A 22288-nucleotide genomic window follows, 5' to 3' on the forward strand; every position below is an offset into this window, starting at 1 on the left:
GCATGTCAGCCGGAGCCGGGCAGCTGTCACATCTCCTATTTAAAAATTAAAACAAAGAAACCCCATTTTTTTTTTAAAAAACCCTTCTTGTGAATGAAAACAAATCACCAAAAGTCAAAACGTGAACTTTTGCGCCGCTCACCCCTCCCAACCCCTCCTTTTTTCCCTCCTGACACCCCTCACCGTCTCCGGGACGAAAACTGAGGTGAAACCAGCAGCGACCCGCCACAGCCGGCCGCGCCGTTTCCTCAGGCCGCCGCCCCGCAGCGCGGGCAGCCGCCCGCCCGCCGCCGTGGCCGAGCGCCGGAGCCGCTTCCCTCCCCTCACCCTACACGGAGGCGCAGGCGGAGGACGAGGAGGCGGGTGGGTTTCACCCCCAGGGGCTGCCGAGGGCTGCGCCGCCGCCGCGCTGACAGGAGCCGGGCCGCGCACAGGTGAGCGCCCTCGGCGAGGCGGGCAGCAGGGAGGGGAGACGGGAGGGGGGTGTGCCCCCGCCGACCCCTGGGCGGGCCGGGGGGACCTGAGTGGATGGCGCCCGCGTCAGTCAGGGGCAGGGCGAGGCCGGCGACGGGGGATGGCGGTCCCCGCCCGGCGTTGGGGCTCCAGTTGTGGAAGAGCGACGGCACCATGCGGGCGGCCGCCGGGGTAGGAGCGGCGGGTGCGGGCGGCGGGGGAGGCACCTGCTCCCTGCGAGGGGAGGCGGGCAGAGGCGGGAGGACCCCCCCGCGTTCGGCAGCGCAGAGCCGGCGCAGGGCGGCGAGCCCGCCGGTCCCCGCGGCGGTTTGGCTCATCTGTTTCTTTCCAGGACGTGGTGGGCATCCTCTGCCTGGTTTCTGTGGTAGCCGCATTGGATTTCAAGTACCACCATGCCGGGGACCTGGAGGCGTACCTGAAGGGGGTCCATGGCGCGTACCCCTCCCTCACCCACTTGCACAGCATCGGGCGCTCGGTGGAAGGTAGGGGCGGAGGGGTGCGGCGGGGTGGGTGGGAAGCGAAGGGTTTCTGTCACATTTAACTTGGGACAAGCGTGGGTGAAGGTGGCTGCGGTGTCCGCGCTGGCTGGCGGAGGGGCTGCTTTGATGGCGAGTGCCGGGTGCCTGTCTGCTTCACTGCTCTGGGAAGTTTCCTCCGCCTCTTGCTTAAGCGTGAATAACAAGCTCTGGTGACGCCCTTCAGCTAGGGTAGAAGTTCTCCCAACACCTATTTTCTTGAGAATTGGAAACCTCCTGAGTGGCAGTTTCAGAAACGGGGCTGTCTCTAAAGAGCTTAAAATGGTACCCTGTTTGCCAAGTGCCCCTTCTAGGTGGGGCTGTTAATAGCAGTGTGTGTTTTCTCACATATGGCTATGCTAAAAATATCTTCTCTTTTGGCTTTACCAATTATTCCGGTAGATCTGGGCAGACTACAAAAAGTATTTCAAATTCCATACTGATTCAAGGTCTTGTGATTTCAATGAAGAATGGGATTTCAGTTTTAAACCCCACAGGAAAATGTACTGAAATCAATAATCACCTTTCTGGCCTTATGCAGATATTTGAATTTCTCTCTCTATGACGGTACTTCCCTAAAATAAACTTATAGGGGAAAAGGAGTTTTTTCATTTGTTTAGAGAGATTAGAAGGTTTAGTGTTTATTAGCATATAAATAATGTACATCTATCTAGTTTTAGCAAAAAAAGCTTCAGTAATTTCAAGTCAGAAAATTAAATTACTTTAGTAAGAGGTATAAAAATAGATGGAGAAGTTCATTCTTTAGAAACAACTTGTGTTCCTCTAATACCACTGGAAGGAGACAGTTGTAGCATCTATTATCAAATCTGTGCTTGTGTTTAAAAAAATAAAAGCTGCATCCTTCTGGGTAATCATGAATAATGCTAGTAGTTTCTTTTCATACCTCCTTCCTTGTCTTACCATGTATGTTTTGACTTTTTTTGTCTGGAACATAACTTTTAGTTGAAAAGAGGGCTCTGTTTCAGTGAGGTATCAAACTGCTGCCATGTTGCTATGGATACATGATCTTGTCACTGTGCATGTCTGCACTCATTTCTTTAGAAAGTGGCATTGTGGAAATACCCAAAGTAGCCAAGGAATCTTAAAGTTATTTAAGCTGTGTTCTTCTTGGTTTCATCACAGCCAGAATCATATTGGATTATGTTAGTCATCTGCGTAAGAGAAGGCTAGTCCCCTTAAGTACAGTCCCCTCCGGTACAAACTCGTGATTATTCACATCTTCGTTTTCCTGCCTTGATGGGACTTAGATAATGTTTTAATGATAGGACTAAATTCTGGCTTTTCTGGCAGGAACTCTGCTGGCTTATCTTCCTGCAGGCGGGACAAAACATTTCATCCAGCTTGAGAGACTGAAAATTTGGCTTTTTACATATCTAGACATCTGAAAGTTGATAACATCAAGTGTTCAACTTCTCTGAGTTGCATCAGCATAGAAATGGGAAATGCATCATCTCTTGATTATGGTTGAGGAATGCACTGAAACTTTATTCAGAACTTGGTGTATTGCCTTCTGCTTTGCCGAACTGCCTGAGCTCTCCCTTGTGCTGCTGGCTACGTGTCATGATACACAGAAAAGTGATCTCTTATGCTTTCTGCATGTTCAGTGTGCCTGCAGTATTCCTCTGGATGGAGTAGGTGGGCAGTCAAAACTTCCTCAGTGCCACATAAAGCAGAATGCCAGTGAAAAATGCTTAGTGCTTCTCTATTATTTTTTCTAAATGTTAAGCTACTGCCATTAAGAAATGTGCTTTTAGAGTCCCCTGAAATATGGTAGGGGATGGTACTGAATTAGTGTTTGGTTTTTTGTTTGGGTTTTTTTTTTTTTTTTGCTCATAGTAGAAGAAAGTTTTGTGATAACAGGGGTTAAATAATTTTGGTGAAAGTGAAGTTTCAGTTTGGGTTAACAGGCTGAAGTTGTCTTCCTGTTTTCTCAGTTATCTGATACAAACAATAATGTTTGTATGCACCTGTGCTTACGTGTATCAATGTGCTAGTATCTCACTACCAATTAACATGGTGGTTGTTGAGTCTCTGTCCTTGGAGATATTCAAAAGCCATCTGGACACAGTCCTGTAAGTGGCCCTGCTTGAGCATGGAGGGTTGGACCAAGTGATCTCCAGAGGTCCCTTCCAACTGATTCTGTGATTCTGGAAGCCTTGCTAAGGTCAAGACTAAAGAAATAGTGCTTTCCTCTCTCCCACTAAGCCAGTTTTCTGCATAAAAGGTAAGCAGTCAAGTATGATTTGTCATGGATAAATCTGAGGTGAGATTTACAAAGTGTGTTTACTTGATGTATGTAGACTTTAACAGCAACGTACACAACAGAACAAGCATCAAGAACCCCAGTGGAAAACAAACTAAAAGATGTCCAATCTGTTTGTGGTGGTTTACATTACCATAGAGAAATTCACCACCCCTTTGCCAGATTACTGGGAAGAATGTGTTCTAGACTGGGAATGGCTTTTTTAGTCTTCAGGTCAGTACACTTAGAAGCTATGATATTTAATTATGCATCTCATCCTTAAATGAGGGGAGAAGGGAGCTTAAAATGATGTAGCCCATTGGCTGACAAAACTGAGTGTTATCTGTTTGGCCTAATTTAGTAGGTAACCTCAAATCCCTCAGGATTTGTGGGTGAATTGTATGTTTGTGAGAGACACGGTATGATCTTATAAACAGGTAGGCAGAGACATGTGATGGCCCAGAAAATACCTTGATTCTTTTATATTGCTTCAGATGTGGTGTTGAATAAGCTCATAAAAGATGTTTGGCAGGAGTTCTGTTTTCTAATACACACAATATCCAACCTCAGTACAGTATGAGCACTCTATAATAACAGAGGAGGCTGCAGAGCTGCGTCAGTCTGGAGGATGGGACCTGGTGTAATCATATTAACCTGTCCTGCCTAAACCTACCCCAATGAAAAACAGACTGATTCTTTAACCAGAAGACCTTAGTGTGTATTATCAAAAAGAAATTTTATGTAAGTGTATGATCTGTGGTGTGTCATTGTTCAAGGTACTGTGCTGTTCTTCTTTGGGAAGAAAATGAGAGTGGTGGGAAGCAGATTTAAGGATTCTATTAGATAGACCTGATGACCTTATTAGGAGAGCAAGGGCAAGCAATGTTGAAAGAGCTGAGTGAGTTTTGTAGTAGATCCACACTCTTTAAAAAGTCTTCTCAGATATGCTCTGGATTCTGATAGCGATAGCATGCCAATTACAGCTTGGTTTAGATCTAGCTTCTCTGGAGGCCAGTCTGCATTTTTAGAATTGCAGTCAAATCAGAAAAGTTATAAATGTCCTTAAGCCAGCTCCTGCTCATTGAGCAAAAAAGTTATGTATGGTTAAAGTACCTCTGTCTACCTAATGAAGAGCTTTAAAGCTGACTTCATAGATTAACATCTCTTTGGCAGATTCTGTCATTGGAAAGACCAAAAACTGACCAGAATTCACTGTGGTTTCATTAGAAATTTTCAGAAAAGCCTCTTGCAGAACAGCTGTTTTGAAAACTTTTTTTAGGTGAGAACCATGTGGTTTAATAATCCTATTCTGCTGCTTACTATTCAGTTGTTCTCTCTGTTGCCCTTGAACTGGCACATTCCATCCATTATTTTTAAGCACTTTGCTAACTTTCCACCAAAAAAACCCCAACAACTCACTTGCCAGCATTCTGCTATCCCAGCTTTACAAAGAGAGAGGCTGAAGCATGCAGAGTGAGTGGTTCGTTGGTTGGTTTGGTTTCTAAAGTTCACGCAGGGCTTCCACATGGCTGTATGCATAGGGGATACCATGTACTACAGGGAAGGTGTAGTCAGCAGGGCTCCCAGCAAGCTGGATTTCTCAGTGGCTCAGGCTTGGTGCCTGTTGGAGCTCGTTATGTCTCCTTCCTGCCTTGCATTCATGGGCTTCCCTCCTCAGAAAACAGAAGGGTGTGGCATATGCCTAGGTTTCCATCTGATAAGCAGCTGTGACTTCAGCAAAAGGGAGCACTAGGGATTAGGTATTGCAGTAGGAAGCGTGCACCTGCCTGGTTAGTAGGGTTAATAGGCAATTAACCTGTCCCTGACATCATTCTGCACAAACATCGGTGGAACACATGCCCAAGATATGCCAGAGATCAGTTTAAATCTCCTGACTTTTCTGATACAGTGCAATTGATACTTTTAGGCATTTATGGGCAGCTGTTGAACAGGAGAGTGCTAACTTCAGGTTCATTGCACTCCAGTGGAAATATTTAGTAGTAGAAGGCCAGGTATTGTACTTATCTAGTCTATGTATTGATAGTCTGTGTATGTAGCTGGAAGATGATGTCTGCCTGGGGAAAAATAAGATCTTATTTTAAGACAGTTCTTGTGATACAGTATGAAAGGAGCCTGGCTTACTACCATCAATAGTAAAACACACTGTAAATTTTATTGAATTTACATTAGAAACACTTATTCTGGATGGTTTTACTTTGTTTTAAAGTACTAGAAAACAAGTTTTACTGCTGGAGAAAACAAAACTGAAATATCCATAAAATGTTTGTAGTTTACTGGAATTGTTCTTACCAGGTTAGTTTCAGGGGTCCTGGCACTGTACAAAAATAGAATGAAAAGGTTATACATAGCCCAGTGTACTTGAAGGTAAGTTTCTCAGTGTTACTCATTATTAAATGTTTGTACAAACTAAAAGTAAGTACTAGTGTATTTAAAAAGAAGGAAGGAAGAAAAAGGTGATAAAACCTTTTTTTTTTTTGTCTTGAAAATAAACTGTGTAGAGGAAAACCCACAGGGAATGTGATTTCTTTAAAGAGAGTATTGCAATTATTTTTTTTCTGTGGTTACATGATGTGAGGTATGTTTGTGTAGGAGACTGTTACCTTCTGTTTGTTCCATTTGAGTGACTGCTGCAAATGGCTTTCCTCTTGTCTCCAGTCCTTGATAATGTCTTCCCTCCCCCCCCATCTGCAACCCCACAAATTTCCTCAGTACTGTGAATTACAGGCTCATCATGCAAGCATGGCATATGTAGATAATATAAGCACTGAGATTTTCAAGTGTTCATTTTTAGAAACAAAAATGAATGAGACACTTCCCACTTGGTGGGCCTCGTGTAAAGCATACTAAAGTCACTTGGCTCATGTCCAGAGTTTCATTTAAAAATGGGCATTCCAAAACTTACCGTGATAGTTAAACTTTTACCCATTCTTGCCTGCTTCTCTTCGGAAACTTTTTTCCACTTGTGTGGCACTTGTTCTTTTTGGTCTCTTCATAACCAACTTTGTTGTAGTCTTTGTCAGTACTTGTGGCATGTAAAGATACGTTAACGAGCTTCTAGGTAGGTTTATATGTTCATTTCATTATTGCAAGGGTGTTTTGGTTCATGGATGGGCTTGATCTTAACAGCCTTGTAAACTCTGTTTGCAGTGTATTATCTGAGTCACTGTGATAGGAAGGGGAAAAAAAACAGGAGGAGGAAGACTGGCTCCTTCAGTTATCTAGTCAAAGCTAAACTATGACATATAAACAAGAAGTATTAGCCTGTATTTTTTAAAAATCTTTGGCTTCCAACTGAGCTTTGCTGTAAACCATGTACTTAAATGGAACTCGCTGATCCTGCATTAGCTTCAACTTCTAAAGTCCTTTTGTCCTAACTGAAGCTAAAAAGTCTGTAAATGTTGAAATGTAGTTTCATATTTCATCTGACTGCATCCTCTAGCAATTTAGTTACATAATTAGTTTAAATGTGAATACTGTGAGTGTTTACTTATAGGAGAAAAGCCATAGAACTCCTGTGATAATAGCTTGACTGCTGTGATGTGACACAGGTAGCTTGTGTGCAGTCTTCTAATAGCCAAGTACTAAGATTTTGTCCAATGATAACATGGCTTAACATTGCTTTCCTGTCAGTATGGCTAAACTTATAAAGTACATAGCTTGGTCAATGTCAGATGTTTAAAAGATTGACAAGTTAAGATGTTACTCTTAAAGATGCAGTCGCTGACTCTGAGCATGTTCCTATTTTCTTGCAGTGAAAGTAAAATAATTCGCTTAAATCTTCATGCTTGCTGTGAATTGTTCAGTCATCTTTGTCTTGACTTCCATGCTGTCTCCTACAATTAGAAATAATAATGAAAGTGTGTGTATGTATTTGTATGTGTTGTTGCAGTTTTCTTTTACATACATGCACATGTGCACACACACACAAATTAAACTTAAATACAGTTCTTACAGAAAATCTGTGGGAAGAATTTTCCTGTGAAACCTGCCCTAACAGAGATTTCTGTCTCAGCCTAAAAACAAAATTTCAAACAACTGTTTGAAGGGAACCTATCCTAGCAACATAGATCAAACACTTCTCATAAAAACTGTTATCTAGGAATGGAATCTTTATGTTGTTAACTTTGAAATGGAAAGTTCTGATCTATTTAGAAATAGTCCTCTGCTCCTGTGAGTAGCGTTTATTTAAAACTGGTGTTGTGGCAAAAATCTCTACCCCTTGCTTTGTGGTTACCTAGTTGCAGCATATATTTGTCAAGCTTTTCTTCAGAGCAGTAAAGGTCTTAAGCCTGCAGCCATTCTGTTTCCCTCAACAAGACTTCACAGCTTTCCATCTTTGTTTACAAGTAGGCAGAATTGACACTGGATATTGTAATTCATGTCAGTGAAGTGAGCAAAGCTGGGGAGCTCATGTAACACAGAATTGGCAGTTGCAGCTGGTGGGTACAGTTTGATTTTTGTCTGTCTCCGTATCCTTTAGCTGGTGTTGAGAAGGTAAGTATGTAGTTGTGTTTTTTTGTTTGTTTGTTTTTTTAAATAAACTACAACCAACCAAATGTAAAAACATAGAGCTCAGGATACTAAGAATGGTGTACAATGGACAGATAAACTACTGGGTTTTTTTCAAGAACCTGCTTTTTGGAGCATTGTACATAAAGATACAATAAGAGGTGTGATCTTGAAACATGGCTTGTGATCCTTTATATAGCTCATAACTATACTGACAATTTAACTGTAATTTATGGTCTGCTGACTGCAAGGGGCAGATTAAACCTGTATGCTCACTTCAGGTTACTTTTTATATGTAACTCTGTTTTGACTTACACTGGTCTTCAAGTATTCACTTCCTCAAACTGCTGGTTTTTTGCATGACTTAGAGTAGCACAGTAAAAGATTCTCCAGTAAAGAAAAAAAAGAGAAAACATAACCATTAATCAAGAGATGGCCTTTGATTAAGGGTCTTCTACCACCAGATTAGGTCTCTTTATTAACCTGTCACAGCCTACATTTGCTGGTCTTTGGGTCATGCTAGAAGGCCTGTATTTCCCTAGAAATACGGAAAATTAGGTGAATTTCAGTACAATGTTGTTAATATTTAGATTTATTGTAATGGAAAACTTAATTAAAAAGAAATAAACCTCTTACCCTGTGCCTGTGTTTCACCCAGATGGTCAATCTGTCTACATTCTCCTTTTACTCAAGAGCACAGTAATACATCCTTCCTACCCAGCTCCAGGGGATGAAGCTTTTTAGTAGAAAAGTGTTTCTAGTAGCTTTCTGTTGACAAAAGAAGGGCAGTGTGCCTTTCATCCCTTCTGGATGGCCTTTCTGCCCAGGACCTCTAGCTGTGGATCCTTGGAGCTACCAGTGTTGCTGGTTCTCAGGGCTGCCTAATTAAAGCCTTACTGTATGTTGCTATGGTATGGCATATGGTGTTCAGCTAGCTCACGTAAGTACAAATGGAGACCTACTCATAACGTGTTAATTAGTTGATAGACAAGATGTGACTTCTTACCCTGAAGCATTTTTTCCTTAGGCAGTTGTTCTACACATGGTTTTGCATACAAGGGAGAGCTAGATCTTTATATTTTTTTAAGGCTGGGTGTTTTCTTTGAAAGCCAGATGTGCACATGACTGCTAGTTCTGCTTTCTGAACTTTTTATGAATTAGGTAGATACTGGAGATGGAAATAAATAATTCATAGGGCAGCTGTAGCTCTCCTCTCACAGCTGAGAGATCATCCTCCCTGTAAACTGTTCCACTTCTGGCAGAGTAACTCCTGTAATCTATGCAGTGGATCAGATGTGAGGAGGTTAGAAGATGATCCTGCAGTTTGATGTGTAGAGCTTAAATGGGAAAGGTCAGACCATGGCAGCTGGAGTTATTTAATTAAATTGCTGTAGCTGCTGTGTAACATGCTGAGTTCACAGTGGATTTAGGACAGTTGAGATACGTTTCCTCTTTGTTCCTAGCCAATGTGTTCTCCATCTATGGGTCTTGCAGTTACCTGGGGCATTTAAGCAGAGCTTTCGCAAATGAAAAGTAACACATCCTAAAAAAGCAAACTGTGTACTCACTAAGTATAGTCCTACTGTGTCAGTTCAAAACTACAGTCTGATCCAGGGTTTTTTTTTTTTCCCCCCCAATAACAGCTAGAAAAAATTCTAGGAATAGGGTAGGCACAGCATGATAGATACCTCCCCAGTATGCATTTCCAGCAATGTGCAACCTGGCTGTTTCTGACAAAGCATATTTCTTAACCATGGTTGGCCTAAAGTAGGTTAGAGTACAAAACTTGCTTTGATATGCAATTGCATTAGGCTGATCTCAATTCAAGAGGAAACAAAGGCCACCGGAACATGTTTCTTGAAGAGACAAAGGACAAAGTTACTCTGTTTGTAGGTAGTAACACTATCTGAATTTTAGTTCCTTGTAGTGTTTGTTGCCTTTCCTAAAAGGCAGTCACTAAAGTTTCTAAGGAGATGTTTTGTTATCCATTTTGAGAGAGGATCTGGAAGCAACTGGTCAAACTAATGTAGCTTGTTAACTAAACCAGAAACAGATGATGTTGATGATAAGGATTGGATTATTTTTTGAAAGATAATCTATCTTGCAATTCTTTCCCCTTCCAGCCAATTTAAGAAAAGAGGGGGTGGGAGGAAACTGCTTACTGTCTGATTTTGTAGAACTCTGCTTCCCAATGTTGATATGTGTATTGTTTTGAGCTTCCTATTCTTTGAGCAAACATAATGTCTGGGATCTGCCAAGGATCTTTCCAGAATATGCATAATAAGTCTCTTGATGAGGCACTTCAATGCATGGAAACCCTCAAAGTGTAACTCCTCAGCCATGCAACAGCAACAACCTATAGTCTCCTGGTTTTCTACTCCCTCTCGCGTCTTCAAGTGGCAGAAAGAGTTTTGGCATCCTCTGCCTCCGGTGGTAAAAGGGTAGGCCAAATAAGTGTTGAATCTGGATAAACTGCACTTAAAAACAAACCTTGTGCCTGGCTTGCATTGTAAGCAATCTCTTTGCTCATGATGATCCAATGGTACTACTACTGTGAATGTGTAGTATTTCTTTCTTTTATGTATACAGTAGTGTTTCTGAAAATTATTAGATGCATACCAGTTTCACACCTTTCTGAGAAAATAAAGCACATATTTCTAGAACTAGATTTATAACCCCTGTGGTAATAGAAACAAGAGCTAGTGAAAAGGGAAAAATAGTCTGTTTGGTTTCTGGGAGTGAATATGAAACCACTTGGTGGAAATGGTGGGGGAAACCAGTTCAGGATAATTCTAGGTGCTTGTTCTCAGTAACCAATACTGAATAAGGTTAGTGTATGTTAATTTTAAAACAGCCTTCCCTTCTGGGTTGTTTTCATTTGGATTCTTGTAATTTATTTTTATTTCTTGATTTGTGTTCAAATAAACTATAAGATGCTGTTGTAGAGACTGTGCTCTGGATTGGCAACTTTTTATCTTTTTGTGTATAAAGAGTCTGCTCAGATCGATCATGAGAACTGGAAATGGTACAGTGTGGTGAGTCACATATATTTAGGAAAGAAAGGGTTGTCATTCTCATAAGATGCAACTCTTACAAAAATATCTAAAGCAACTATAGACTTCGCAATCAACCAGACCTTTAGGAAGATAAGCAAGCATGTGAACCATGAACTGTTTTGATTCCCTTCCCTTCTCAAGTGCTTTGGTTACAAATAAACAGTATCTAGGGTTTTTTTTAGAGAGTTATTGGTTGTTCCTACAGTTCTGCTTATAAGGTACCAACTCTAAATGGGATTGGCTGGCATCGTCTCTGGAAGTAGATAAGTATTTATTAAATAGTGGGAAACTTTGTGTTGTGGGTTTTGGTTTTTTTCCTGAGAGAGAGAGGTAGGCTTACACCTGTAATAAGGGATACATGGGAAGAGAGCAGAAATATTAAGTTAAGCAGTGGCTCCAGCATCGTAACTGTGTCAGCGGTAGTGCGTCTGTTGCTGACAGGAAATACCACAAATTGGCTGAGATGGAATTGTCTGTACTAGCACTCAGAAAGTTGATGAGTAGAAATACAGAGCACAGGATAGTCCTAACACTTTGAAATGAAAATAAAAAATGCTACGCAGGTACTGTACTGATTGGCCTCACTTCCTGTTATCCTCAAACAAGCATTTGCATCTTTATCAATGATTTTTACTCCTTCCAATAGCTTATTAAGAACGGTGTGGTTAGAGTAGTTCTTGCTAAGTATGACCTCCTTTACAGTCTCTCCATTAAGCAGGATACTTGGGGAAACAAAACAAATAATAAAACCTTTGCTCCCCTCACTAAGTAAGAAGTGCTGTCAGTTTGGGGTGGGGGGTGGGGAGGGGAGGGGGTAACTGTGCTAGACCTGCAGTCTAACATTACTGTGAGCTCTTTTAGGTCTGTTCTGCTTACCTGTGCACCATGCTGAATATTGCCAGATATGCCTGGTTAGCATGTATGATTGATCTGTGTCTTTTTAACCCTCCAAAATACCTTGAAGATTTTTCTTACGTTTAAAGTGTCCTAGCTCTTCTTGGAATGTCAGCTTTGTCCATTACTAATGCTAATACAGGCCTTGCAAGTCTTTAGATAATCTTTTCTGTCTCGGTGGACCATGATAACGTGGTGTACTGAAAGTGAGGATAAACTCTCACAGAGGAACCTGAGGTACTACAGTTCATACAGACATCTATCCAATCCCAGCTTCAGGTGTGTAAGTTATTCTGAGTGTAAACTAGACATTTAGAGTATCTGTGTTCCGAATGGAGACAGCTGCCTTTTTTGGCTGATAATTTACAAAATTAGTATCCCCAAAGGATACATATGTATTACTTACTGTAATCTGGAGGGTGCTTTACTCAACAGTCTTGCTAGATTAAACTCACGTATTTGTTCATGCTTGTAAGGCTGCTGCTGCAATGCTACTGTATCGGTCAATCTGATTAGACATTTCTGATTATATAAATAACGTGCTGGTAACTCAAATTCTGTTAGAATCTGAATCAAGCCATGTGTGCTGTTGGGCAGTCCACTTTTGGAAGACAAGTTCCAAAACGGCTTCAGATTTTCCAGCTTGAATTGGTGGTGACAAATCCGAGTACCGCAGGCCAAGGATGCTCGTGGTGCTTGCTTAGTGAAAGTGAGTTGCTCCTAAATCCTTCATTAGCTGTGGTAATACCTTGCTGGAAGACAGTGTTGCCCTACTGTTGTTGTGGGGAAACTAACACTTTATCATATTTCCAAGCTTTGATATGAAGACACTAAGTTATGGAAGTATTTAATATCTTTGTATTTCTACCTTCTTGCCTATGTACGTGCATGTGGGTGGCATTGTACTCCTATGTTACATGCTCACAGCACAGAGCTTTGCAGGGAATACTAGTACAGATCAGAAAGACTAAAAGCCAAAGAATGGTTTGTTTTAGCATGGAAACAGACTTACCATGAATGTAATTTAAAAGTTAGTGATAAAGCTGGGATTGATTTCTTGATATATCTCTCCTTGCAATATAAGGAACTTTATGTAGTAATAAGCATAGTTTGACTTAGTATCAGAAAATGTGTCAGATGCAGCTGAGAGGATACCCTGACATAGTTCTACAATAAAAAGAAAACTGTAAAGATGCCTTAGTATCTTGCATGGTAGCAGCTAATGCAGATTTACACTAGTATTACAGGTAGCCAGTGAGGATGGAGTATCCCAAGAAATAGCACAATATGTTGCCAAATGCAGTTAGGGAAATGTTTTCAGTAATAGTATGCATAGTTAAAGTAGATTAAAGAGCATATGAGAGATTATGTGGGAATTGTGGTATATCTACAGAGGAATTTATCAAGGAGTGACTCTCATGCCACCCTGTCTCCCCACAATATTTTGTATAAGTAATGCAGATGCTAGTTATTTGCATCATTTTTTTCTTCTGTCAAACCATAATTATGTAGTGGTTGCTCTTGCAGTGGAAGCTGTTATAAAAATCAGCTGGTATGTTTATTTCACTACTGTTACTTGGTGTTCTCATCATAGAATCTAGGCTGAAGCTCTTCTGCTTATACTAGATTTGAACATGATTGACACAAGCTATGCCTAAAGCATAGCCACCACCCTGTTTCATTCTCTTGAATAAAACCTTGTCTTTCTGGTCCCCCTTCTTATTTTGCAGTGCTTTGATTGTATGCTTTGGGGGTCAGAGACATACATTTTAAAAGCTTGTATGGAGCATGATAGAAGAAAACCCTAATAGGCTAAGTTCTCAGGACTGCTGAAATAATGTAGATTTACACTAGTATTACAAGTAGCCAGTGAGGATGGAGTATCCCAAGACACAGCAGAATATGTTGCCAAATGCAGTTAGGGAAATGCAATAACAATCTGAAAAATAATGACAAAGCTTTTAAGTAGTTTACACTTTCTATTCAACTTCTCTATCTTTTCTTACTACTAAGTGGCCTTCCTTACAGCTTAGGGCCACATCTTTCTGGTTAATATGCACACTACCCTGATAATATGCTACTTGACCTGTAGAGTTTGTTGCCAAACATGGGATAAGTAAGAGTAAAAATTAGTAAGTTTTAAGGAAGAGGATATGAAATAAATTGTTGTGGCTTGCATCAAATCTCAAAAGTGAATTTTTTGAGGTCATTATGTTGATTTGGTACAATGTCTTTTTTCACAATCTAGCTTTATGCATTTTATAGGTAACAGATGGATCCAAGTAGATTCATATCTGAGGCTTGGATTTAGACATCTAAATAAATAAATTTTCTAGCCAGTGTCAGAACAAGCTATGTTCAGTGCTCTAAACTGTTTCTGACGCTGTTTCCCACAGCCTTCTCCTGGACAAACTGTCAAGGTACAGATTGGATAGGTGGCCTGGAGATAGGTGGGAAACTGGCTAACAGACCACACTCAGAGGATGGTAATGATTTTTACTCAAGCTGACAGCCTTTCACAAGTGGGGTCCCCAGAGATCAACACTGTTCCACAGCTTCATAAATGATCTGGACAATAGGATTGAAAACATTGTCACCATGTTTGATGATGATACCAAACTGAGTGGTAAGGTGGACAAGTCAGAAGGGTAAACCATCTTAGAGAGACCTGGACAAGCTGGAAGAGTGGACTAGCAAGAACAGTATGAAGTTTGACAAAGACTAGGAAAGAATAACCAAAGAGCCCAGTACAGGCTAGGATCTGTGTGGTTGGGGAGCAGCCTTGCTGGAAGAGACCTGGGGGGTCCCAGTGGACAACAAGCTCAACATGAGTCAGCAGTGTGCTGCTGCTGCAACAAAGGCAAATCAGATCCTGGGCTGCACTGGCAGAGGTGTTAGTAGCAGAGATAAAGATGTGATCATACCACTCTACATGGTGCTTGTCGGGCTGCACCTGGAGTGCTGTGTCCAGTTCAGGTCCCCACAGTTCAAGAAAGGTGTGAACAAATTGGAGAGGGCCCAAAGCAGGGGCATGAAGATGATCAAAGGGCTGGAGAACCTGCCCTGTGAGGAAAGACTGGAGTTCAGGCTCTCCTTCCTGGAGGAAAGAATCCCCAGGGATGTAACAGAATCCCCATCGCTGGAGGTTTTCAAGATGCAATGGGACAGAGTGCTCAATAATCTCCTCTAGGCTCATCCTCCCATGAAAGCGTTTGGACCAGATGATCTTTTGAGGTCCCTTCCAGCCTGGGCTGTTCTATGATTCTGTGATTGTTTATGATTAAATTGTTCTGGGACCTTGCATTAGTGTAAGAGTCAGCCTTTCTTCCTCTTCTCTCTGTCCTGCACCTTTCTAGGTAGAGACTGTCTCAACATGGATCAGCATCACTGCAGTTCCTATCCATGAGTCAGTGTGCAACACACAGCCAGTCCAGGAGGACTATAGTCAGCCTGTTTCTTTTTCTGGGTCAAAGTGGACCTCCATGAACTTTTGTATCAGTGGCCTAGCCTGAGCAGTACTGAGAGTGGGTCTGGTGCGTTGCCCAGTCACTTCATTTTGTAGCCATAACTTTCTTGGAAATGACAGCCATTATTTTTCGTAAATGAAGCTGTAAAGAACAAAGTGAAGAAAAGTAGAAATACATTTCAGAACAAAACAAACCAGGGAGGGCAATCCAGACTGAAACTTCTACAAATTGATTTGGTTTCTTTCCCACTAGATCTGGAAATCGGTTTCAATTCTCCATCTTAATTCCCAGTTTTTGTAGATCTGTTCAGAAAACCATTACTATGGCATGAACTGTGGCAATGCTAGAAGAACTTTAAAAAAGACTGCTCGTTCTACTAAAAGTTGTGTGGTCTGGCTCTGTTCCAATACAAGTCTTGTTACTTGTCCTGAGAGACACAGTTAGAAACACACGTTTGTATTTGTATTTCAAGTTGGTTCTAGTCTGACAATGAGAAATGGCTTTTTGATATACATTGAGTTGATTCGAAGCATGGGATGTAGCTTAGCTGTTTACTTCAGGTACAAAAGCAGAGTTATCTAAGCCTAACTGATTAAAGGAAACTCTCTATATGCTGAATCTTTTTATATGCAGTAAATTACTGCTGCACCGAAAGAAATCTTACATCATCCTTCATAGGTACACTATCCAGTACTGCAGGCTGAGCAGACCCAAGAATTTATTTTAATTGTTAATGGTAGGTTTAATACTTCTCACAAGCTGGAAATGCCAGGAAATAATTGGTGTCTCAGTTCATGGGAGTGTTTATCATTTAGATGGCCCGCACACAAACTATAAACAGTCTAAACACTAATGCTGGAAAGACCAATTTAAATCCGTACTTAATGCTAGGTCTATACTTAGCTCTTCCTTGTGTTTCCCATGAGTGCAATTTTGCAGTGATAGCAGCAGGAATGAGCACTGCTGATGGCAAGGCACTAGAAATGGGACTACAGTATCATCTGTAGAAAGTCTTAAATGACAGAAATAACTGTAGCGTTTTAGCTGTACTTAGAATCTTGTTGCTTTAGTGTATGTATAGTACTGAATCAGTGCTAGTGCTGCTATGGGGAAGTGGCTAAAGAATACGGCACTGTTCTACATTGGCTCATAAGATGTTCAAAAAAAACCTTGATGTAATAGATGTGAATGTCATCATTGCTAGTATTTGAAATAGCCCTTGCGATCTGCTTCCTTTCAAATAAAACCAGGGGCTAATCTTAATGCCTGGTTATTGATGAGATAAGATGCTTCATGTTCTAGGGACTACAATATTGTTTGGTTGCTGTGGTTGGTTATTTTATATATTAGATAATAATTGTGTACAGAAAGATAATATAAATTTAGGAATTACATTGGTTAGCTTAGTGCAGTGTCAGGATATTAAACCATCTTGCCTTCTAGGTCACTACTTTGTGCTTGTGTAGGAAATAATCAACAATTTGAGGAAGCTATTTCTTTTGAATAGCACTTATTTCATGTGTAGTGAAAGGGCTTTTTACACATAATTCACTGAACCTGTTGGCTCAGACATTTTGAAGCCCTGTGTGCTTGGTACTCACACTGTTAACAGGCAGTCCCAGGGCTGAATGAATTTATAACCTTATAGAAGGCATATGCCTCCTGTGTAGAAAACTGTGTTGTACAATTTAGCTGTATCCACTTCCATCTAGGAGAGGGCTGGGACACCATCAGGTCTCGAACATAGGTCCTTTGTTATGTTAGTCTTGTAATTTCACCACTGTCTTTTAGATGTTAGATGTGCTCTTTGGCACTGCGTCTTGGTCTGATGAGTCCCTCGTTAGGGGAGCCGCACGTTGTAGGTTTGTAGTAGTCATCTTAAGTTTGTGCTATGGGAGAAAGGCTGCAATTGCAGTTGTAAAGCAGGTATGTTCCTCTTGGTGCAGCAGTTGGGAACCGAGAAGGGATGTCTCAAATTCCCTTCCAGTAGAGGGAGGGGGAGTGGGGCAGAATGGCTGAAGAGGGCACAAGGACAAAGAATTATAGGAGCATTCTGGAAGGACTTCCCTGGTACTTCATTGCAGGTCGTTCCTGAATACAACCATGGAGAGGATGACACATTGCAGAGATGAAAATTGAGATTGTTGTCCATGCTTAATTATGAAAAAACATGCTACTTCTATTCATGGCTAGGATTTTTTCGCTTCAAAACTTAACACTACTGCAGCAAGACTTGTCATCTGTTTTCACAGAATTGCAGGGTAGTTGAGATTGGAAGGGATACCTGGAAGTTTTGGAGGGGAGAAGGCTAGGGTGGCGGGGTTTTATGGTTTTCCTCCTTCCTTTTTGAAGTAGGATGTACTTAAAAGCTAGCATATCTGGTTTTTTCACTCTGTAACTTGTCTAGACTTACAGAAGTCAAACTATTTTCTTTTTCTAATGAAAGAGTGGCTCTGCATACAACAAAGCTAAATAACTAGCTTCCTCTACAAAGTACTTACCATGAACTTATTTTTAAGTGTGGATTGTTTGTTCACACTGTCTTCTAATGAAAGAGTCAGTAGTAGCATCTCACAGCTGTGTGCATAGCATATGGATATATGAACACCAATGTCTTCTAGAGGAGCTGTATAAAATGAAGGGATCCTGAGACCATTCCTTGCTGAATCTGTCTGCTCTCAGTGCTGTCTTGTTGCTTCTTGATCCTAAGCCTGAGATTCTGATTGAACCTGTTTAAGTAAGAATTTAGTTAGGCAACTACTGTCTTCAGTTTTACATGTCTTGCAGCTGTTTCAGCACATCTTGTAGTGTTCCTTCTGACCTCTTCAACTTTTTTTTTTCTCCCATTCCTGAAGATACTACAGTTGCCACAGCATTTTTGTTTTTCTTTTCTAGCTATGTGACTAGCTCACTGCAGCTGTATCACGAGGGTCATGGCTTCTACCACTGGGAAATTGTTCTGCTCCAGAGTTTATTTACTGCAGATCTGGTGATCCACAAAGATTTTAGGAAATAATGCTTTTTATAGTACTGTCTATAGCAGCACCTACGTTCTTCTTTCCTGTGACAGCTGGACTCCTCCGAGACAGCTCATGGGTCCCAATAAGCCCTGTGTGAGAGGTGGGGACAGGCAGCATGCACACAGGGTCTGGGCATCAGGAATCTATGGGCTGTGACTGCTGTTACTAGGGCACTGGTCCAGTTTCATTGCTGCCATCTACCGAAACTAGAGCTCTCCATCTCATTGAGCAGGCTAGTGGGAAGCATAGTTTTGCAGATGAGATCTGAAATGCCACACTAAAAATATCACTAAAAATTATAATAAAAAATGTGTTGTTCCCTTGCCCGCCCCCCTCCCTCCCCCCAAAATGAGGACTTCCAAAATATTTGTTTGTTTATTTTGTTACTTAAAGTTCAGCTTCCTGTGCGGCTTTAGTGGTCCTAACTAATACTCTTTCTGCAGCTATTAATTCTTTGCCTGCTGGGTTTTTTGGGGTTTTTTTGGAATAAGTCTCTGATACTGAGCAGAGCTGGATCTGTTTTCTGAGCAGTAACTCATGAATGTGTTTAGCTTTCCTGTGTTGTCTTTAATACGAAAAAGATGCTCTTTATTTGTGATAATGAAAACTTTTTGATGTACTTCAGAAAATCCTTATGATCTAATGTGTTTAGGGGAAGAGTGTCTTTTATTTTAAATACTCTTTAGTTGCTTGTTGACTTTGCTTGACAAGATCTTGCTTGCTAAACTTGACTTGAAAAATGGTTGTTACAAAAAAACTCCAAACTGTTTGCTAGCACTAGTTAAAAGCTTTTGAAATTGCAGGGTTCACTATAAACTTTTGGTCAAAAGGCAAAACACACTTATTCTTGTAACTAATATAGCAAGTACTTAGAGGATTAAAAAAAAAAACCAGTCTACTCTGATATGCCATATATATAGGACTGACTGGATAGCAATGGAATACAAGAATTTGTGCAGTGGTCTTAACGACCAACTCTTTTTATCTTTTTTTTTTTTTTTTTTCTCTAAGGTTTCTATGATTTTATGCTTGTTTAAAAAATTGTCTTTTCCCCTTCCCCTCTTAAAGGTAGAGACCTGTGGGTTCTTGTTCTGGGAAGGTTTCCAACCCATCATAAGATTGGCATTCCAGAGTTCAAGTATGTTGCTAATATGCATGGGGATGAGGTACGTTTCAACTTTTGCAATGTCATTTATACCAAATATGCTTACCGGAGGTTTAGAGTGAACTTCTCTCAGGTGTGTGCTACTTATTCTTGAGGTGTGACATACCTCAGAGAGGACCTAATATGTGTGTATTTCTTGAGGAATGTCAAGAATAACGTTCTGGGAGGCCTTACATCACAGTGAAGAATCCTAAGGTCCTACACTTAAGACCTCTCTTAAGTAGAGAGCTTTGGCTTCTCCATGTGAATAAACCCAGAGTCTTTAAGTTTCCTGGCAATGAGTCAGAAGCAGTAGTTTGCTTGTATGTTATTATTGCCTAGGCATGAAGTATGACTGATAGAACTTTTCAAATACATCCTAAGATTGAATAATTGCTGTGAAGCATCAAGTTGTTAATTTAAAGAAGAACATTTCTCTTGGGAACCTTAAGGAACACAGTGAGTACAAAACAAAAAGCCATTTCAGAATTAACTTGTGTTGGTAAGAATGCCCACTTATAATAAAGGAGAAAATGATGCTTATGAGCCTTCCTGGTATAGTACACTAATCTGGAACGGAAAGAGTCAAATCTTCACTCTTCCCTATCATCTTTTCTTGCTTTCGATTTCCCTTATTCTTAAGCTTTAGCTTTACCTGCTTATATGAGTCATGTTCAGGATAAGTTTAAACTACACAATATGTTTCTATGTAGCCTTTAATGTGAAGTATAAATAATTCAGCAGAAACAGCAAAATTTATATATATAAATGCTGGACTGAATTCCCACAACTAAGAAAAATAGATGTAGCAGGAAGTATATCCTGCATAAAGCTTAACATATCACAAACTATTACTATTAACAATATCATGTGTGAGCACACCTACAGGCACTTGTAGCAGTATGTGCCAAGTATTTTCCCCAAGTTAGACTAGTTTCACCTTGCTTGGCAGTGGCCATGCTCAAAGTGCTGCTGGGAGTCTGACTGCTTTGGAATTTAAGTCTGTGTGGGAGGAAGCTGGTTCATGGTTTCAAATGGGTGCACGTGTTACTGGATGCCCAGGATGGGGTTTGCAACTCCTAAAACCTGGTGTGTGTCAGCAGGGCAGCCCAGGGTGCCTAGGAAGTGAGAGTCCATACGAGTCCCTGCGGACTGCTGAAGGGAACTGCAAACCTGTGGCTACAGATGACCCAGCTTTGGTGGGAAAGAGATGGAGAGCAGGATATGATCTCCTCCAGAATCACCTGGCTCTCAAATCCAGTATTTGAGAGTACAAAAAAGTATCGCCGGACTGCAGCTGGCGACTCTTCCTACTGAAACCTCCACAGTAAAGCACTCCTGCTATTATCACTGCCCAGCCGGATATGCACAAGGAACTTTGACCATGAAGAGACACACTGGTTATGTGTCTGTAAGGTCAGGAATTGCTGGATGTCAGGCAACCTGGACCATTGCCTAGGACCTAAATTTGTATATTGTCTTTGTGAGGGAATAAGGCAAGAATTTTTTTCTAAGTATCTGGGACTGTGTCTGAGTTTGAGCAGGGTTGATCCTTGAGCTGCCTAGGTACCATATAGTGCTGAACACCATACTGCGTTCTAGCTTGTTCATTAGACCAAGCATGCACCTAGGGAAGATTCTGGAAATAGAACTATTCATCCTTTTCAGGCCCTCATGATGATCTTTGCCTTATGTTTGGGGTTTTTTTGTGTATGGATATAACGCACAGTTGGCGTTTGTTTTTCCTATCTGACCATAAATGTATTTCAGATGGCAGGAAATGAATTCCTCGTATAGAGAAGCATTCGAGAACTTGAGTATTTTTTCCTGTAATCTAAGATTCTGCTGGACTAGTCACTGGGGAAAGATTAGACTACCCCTATAATACATTAAGTAGATAAGTTTTGCACTAACTGTATAAAAATCTTCAATCTGTGTTCCACAGTGTTCCATAACATTAAAATTGTGGCATTATGTCTTCATTGATCTACTCTAGGTCTTTCATGCTTCAGTGATGCTTTCCATAAATGGTACAAAGTGAGAAGTTCTGTTCTCAGGTGTTGTTTGGTGATGCTGCCCTTCTAACCTGTCACAATCACACAAATGACACTTCTGTTTTGTCTCAGCTGGCTGACTGCTCCTGAAAGCTAGAAGTTGGGGGGGGGGGGGGGGGGCGGGGTGTGGTAGAGCCTGAATTACATGTGTGCAGTCTGTTCACTCATGCTGCTGGATGAAAACGCAGGTTATTTGGAGAGCTGGCCAACAGGGAAGTTATATTATTATAATATGAGTACACAATATTAGGAGGAGAGTATTTTTTTCAGAACCGGAAAGATCTACTTAAGTAGGTTTATTTTTCATAATACTGGAAGACAGGACCAGCCAAGGTTTAAAGTATTTTATTTTATAATCACTATTGCCAAATAGAGTGAACTTTTGCCCCAGATCCCCAGAGATGCAACAAAAGGCCTTTTCCATTCTTTGTGTGCCTGTATGAAGTTGGACACCATTTTAGCAGTACTTCTTGTGTAACCCAAACCAAATTAAAACTCATAATTAGTCACTTGCAGCTATGTGAGACTTAATCAAAATGGCACTACTAGATGGTACAAAATGCATAAGCCTGTGCAACATTAATAAAGTCTGCACTGAGGAAGGTGGGGGGGGAGGTTGCCTGCTGTTTTGGGGCAGCTGTCATTCTGAATTAGGCAGCAGCCTCTCTTGTCCCAGGCTCGTACTCTTACTTTTCCTCAGCGTGTACACTCACACATTCCATCTCTGGGGAAGAGCTCATACCGCTTAACATCAACCGCAATCAAACCCCCAGACACTCCTAAGTCACAAACGGAGCAGAAGTATCATCTTTTGACCAGCTGTGCCAGTGACTTAAGTCCAAGCTACACAACTGAACCATAGGTTCTAATG

The 22288-nt window shown here is 41.1% G+C and overlaps 1 protein-coding gene across 3 annotated transcripts in view; it reads left to right on the forward strand.

Moving 5' to 3' along the window:
- The first annotated feature begins 227 nt into the window (after positions 1–227).
- The window catches only part of CPM (carboxypeptidase M), a 33002-nt gene continuing 10941 nt past the window's right edge, over positions 228–22288 (forward strand). The window contains exons 1-3 of one of the 3 annotated variants that reach the window (XM_056339513.1): positions 545–645; positions 806–956; positions 19288–19385. In XM_056339513.1, the coding sequence (XP_056195488.1) occupies positions 628–645; positions 806–956; positions 19288–19385 (267 nt within the window). In that variant the 5' untranslated portion in view covers positions 545–627. Of the gene's footprint in view, positions 435–538; positions 646–805; positions 957–19287; positions 19386–22288 lie in introns of those variants that run through there. The other 2 variants (XM_056339515.1, XM_056339514.1) reach the window with 2 other exon arrangements.

The sequence above is a fragment of the Falco biarmicus genome, chromosome 5, assembly GCF_023638135.1.
Source record: "Falco biarmicus isolate bFalBia1 chromosome 5, bFalBia1.pri, whole genome shotgun sequence".
NCBI lineage: Eukaryota > Metazoa > Chordata > Aves > Falconiformes > Falconidae > Falco > Falco biarmicus.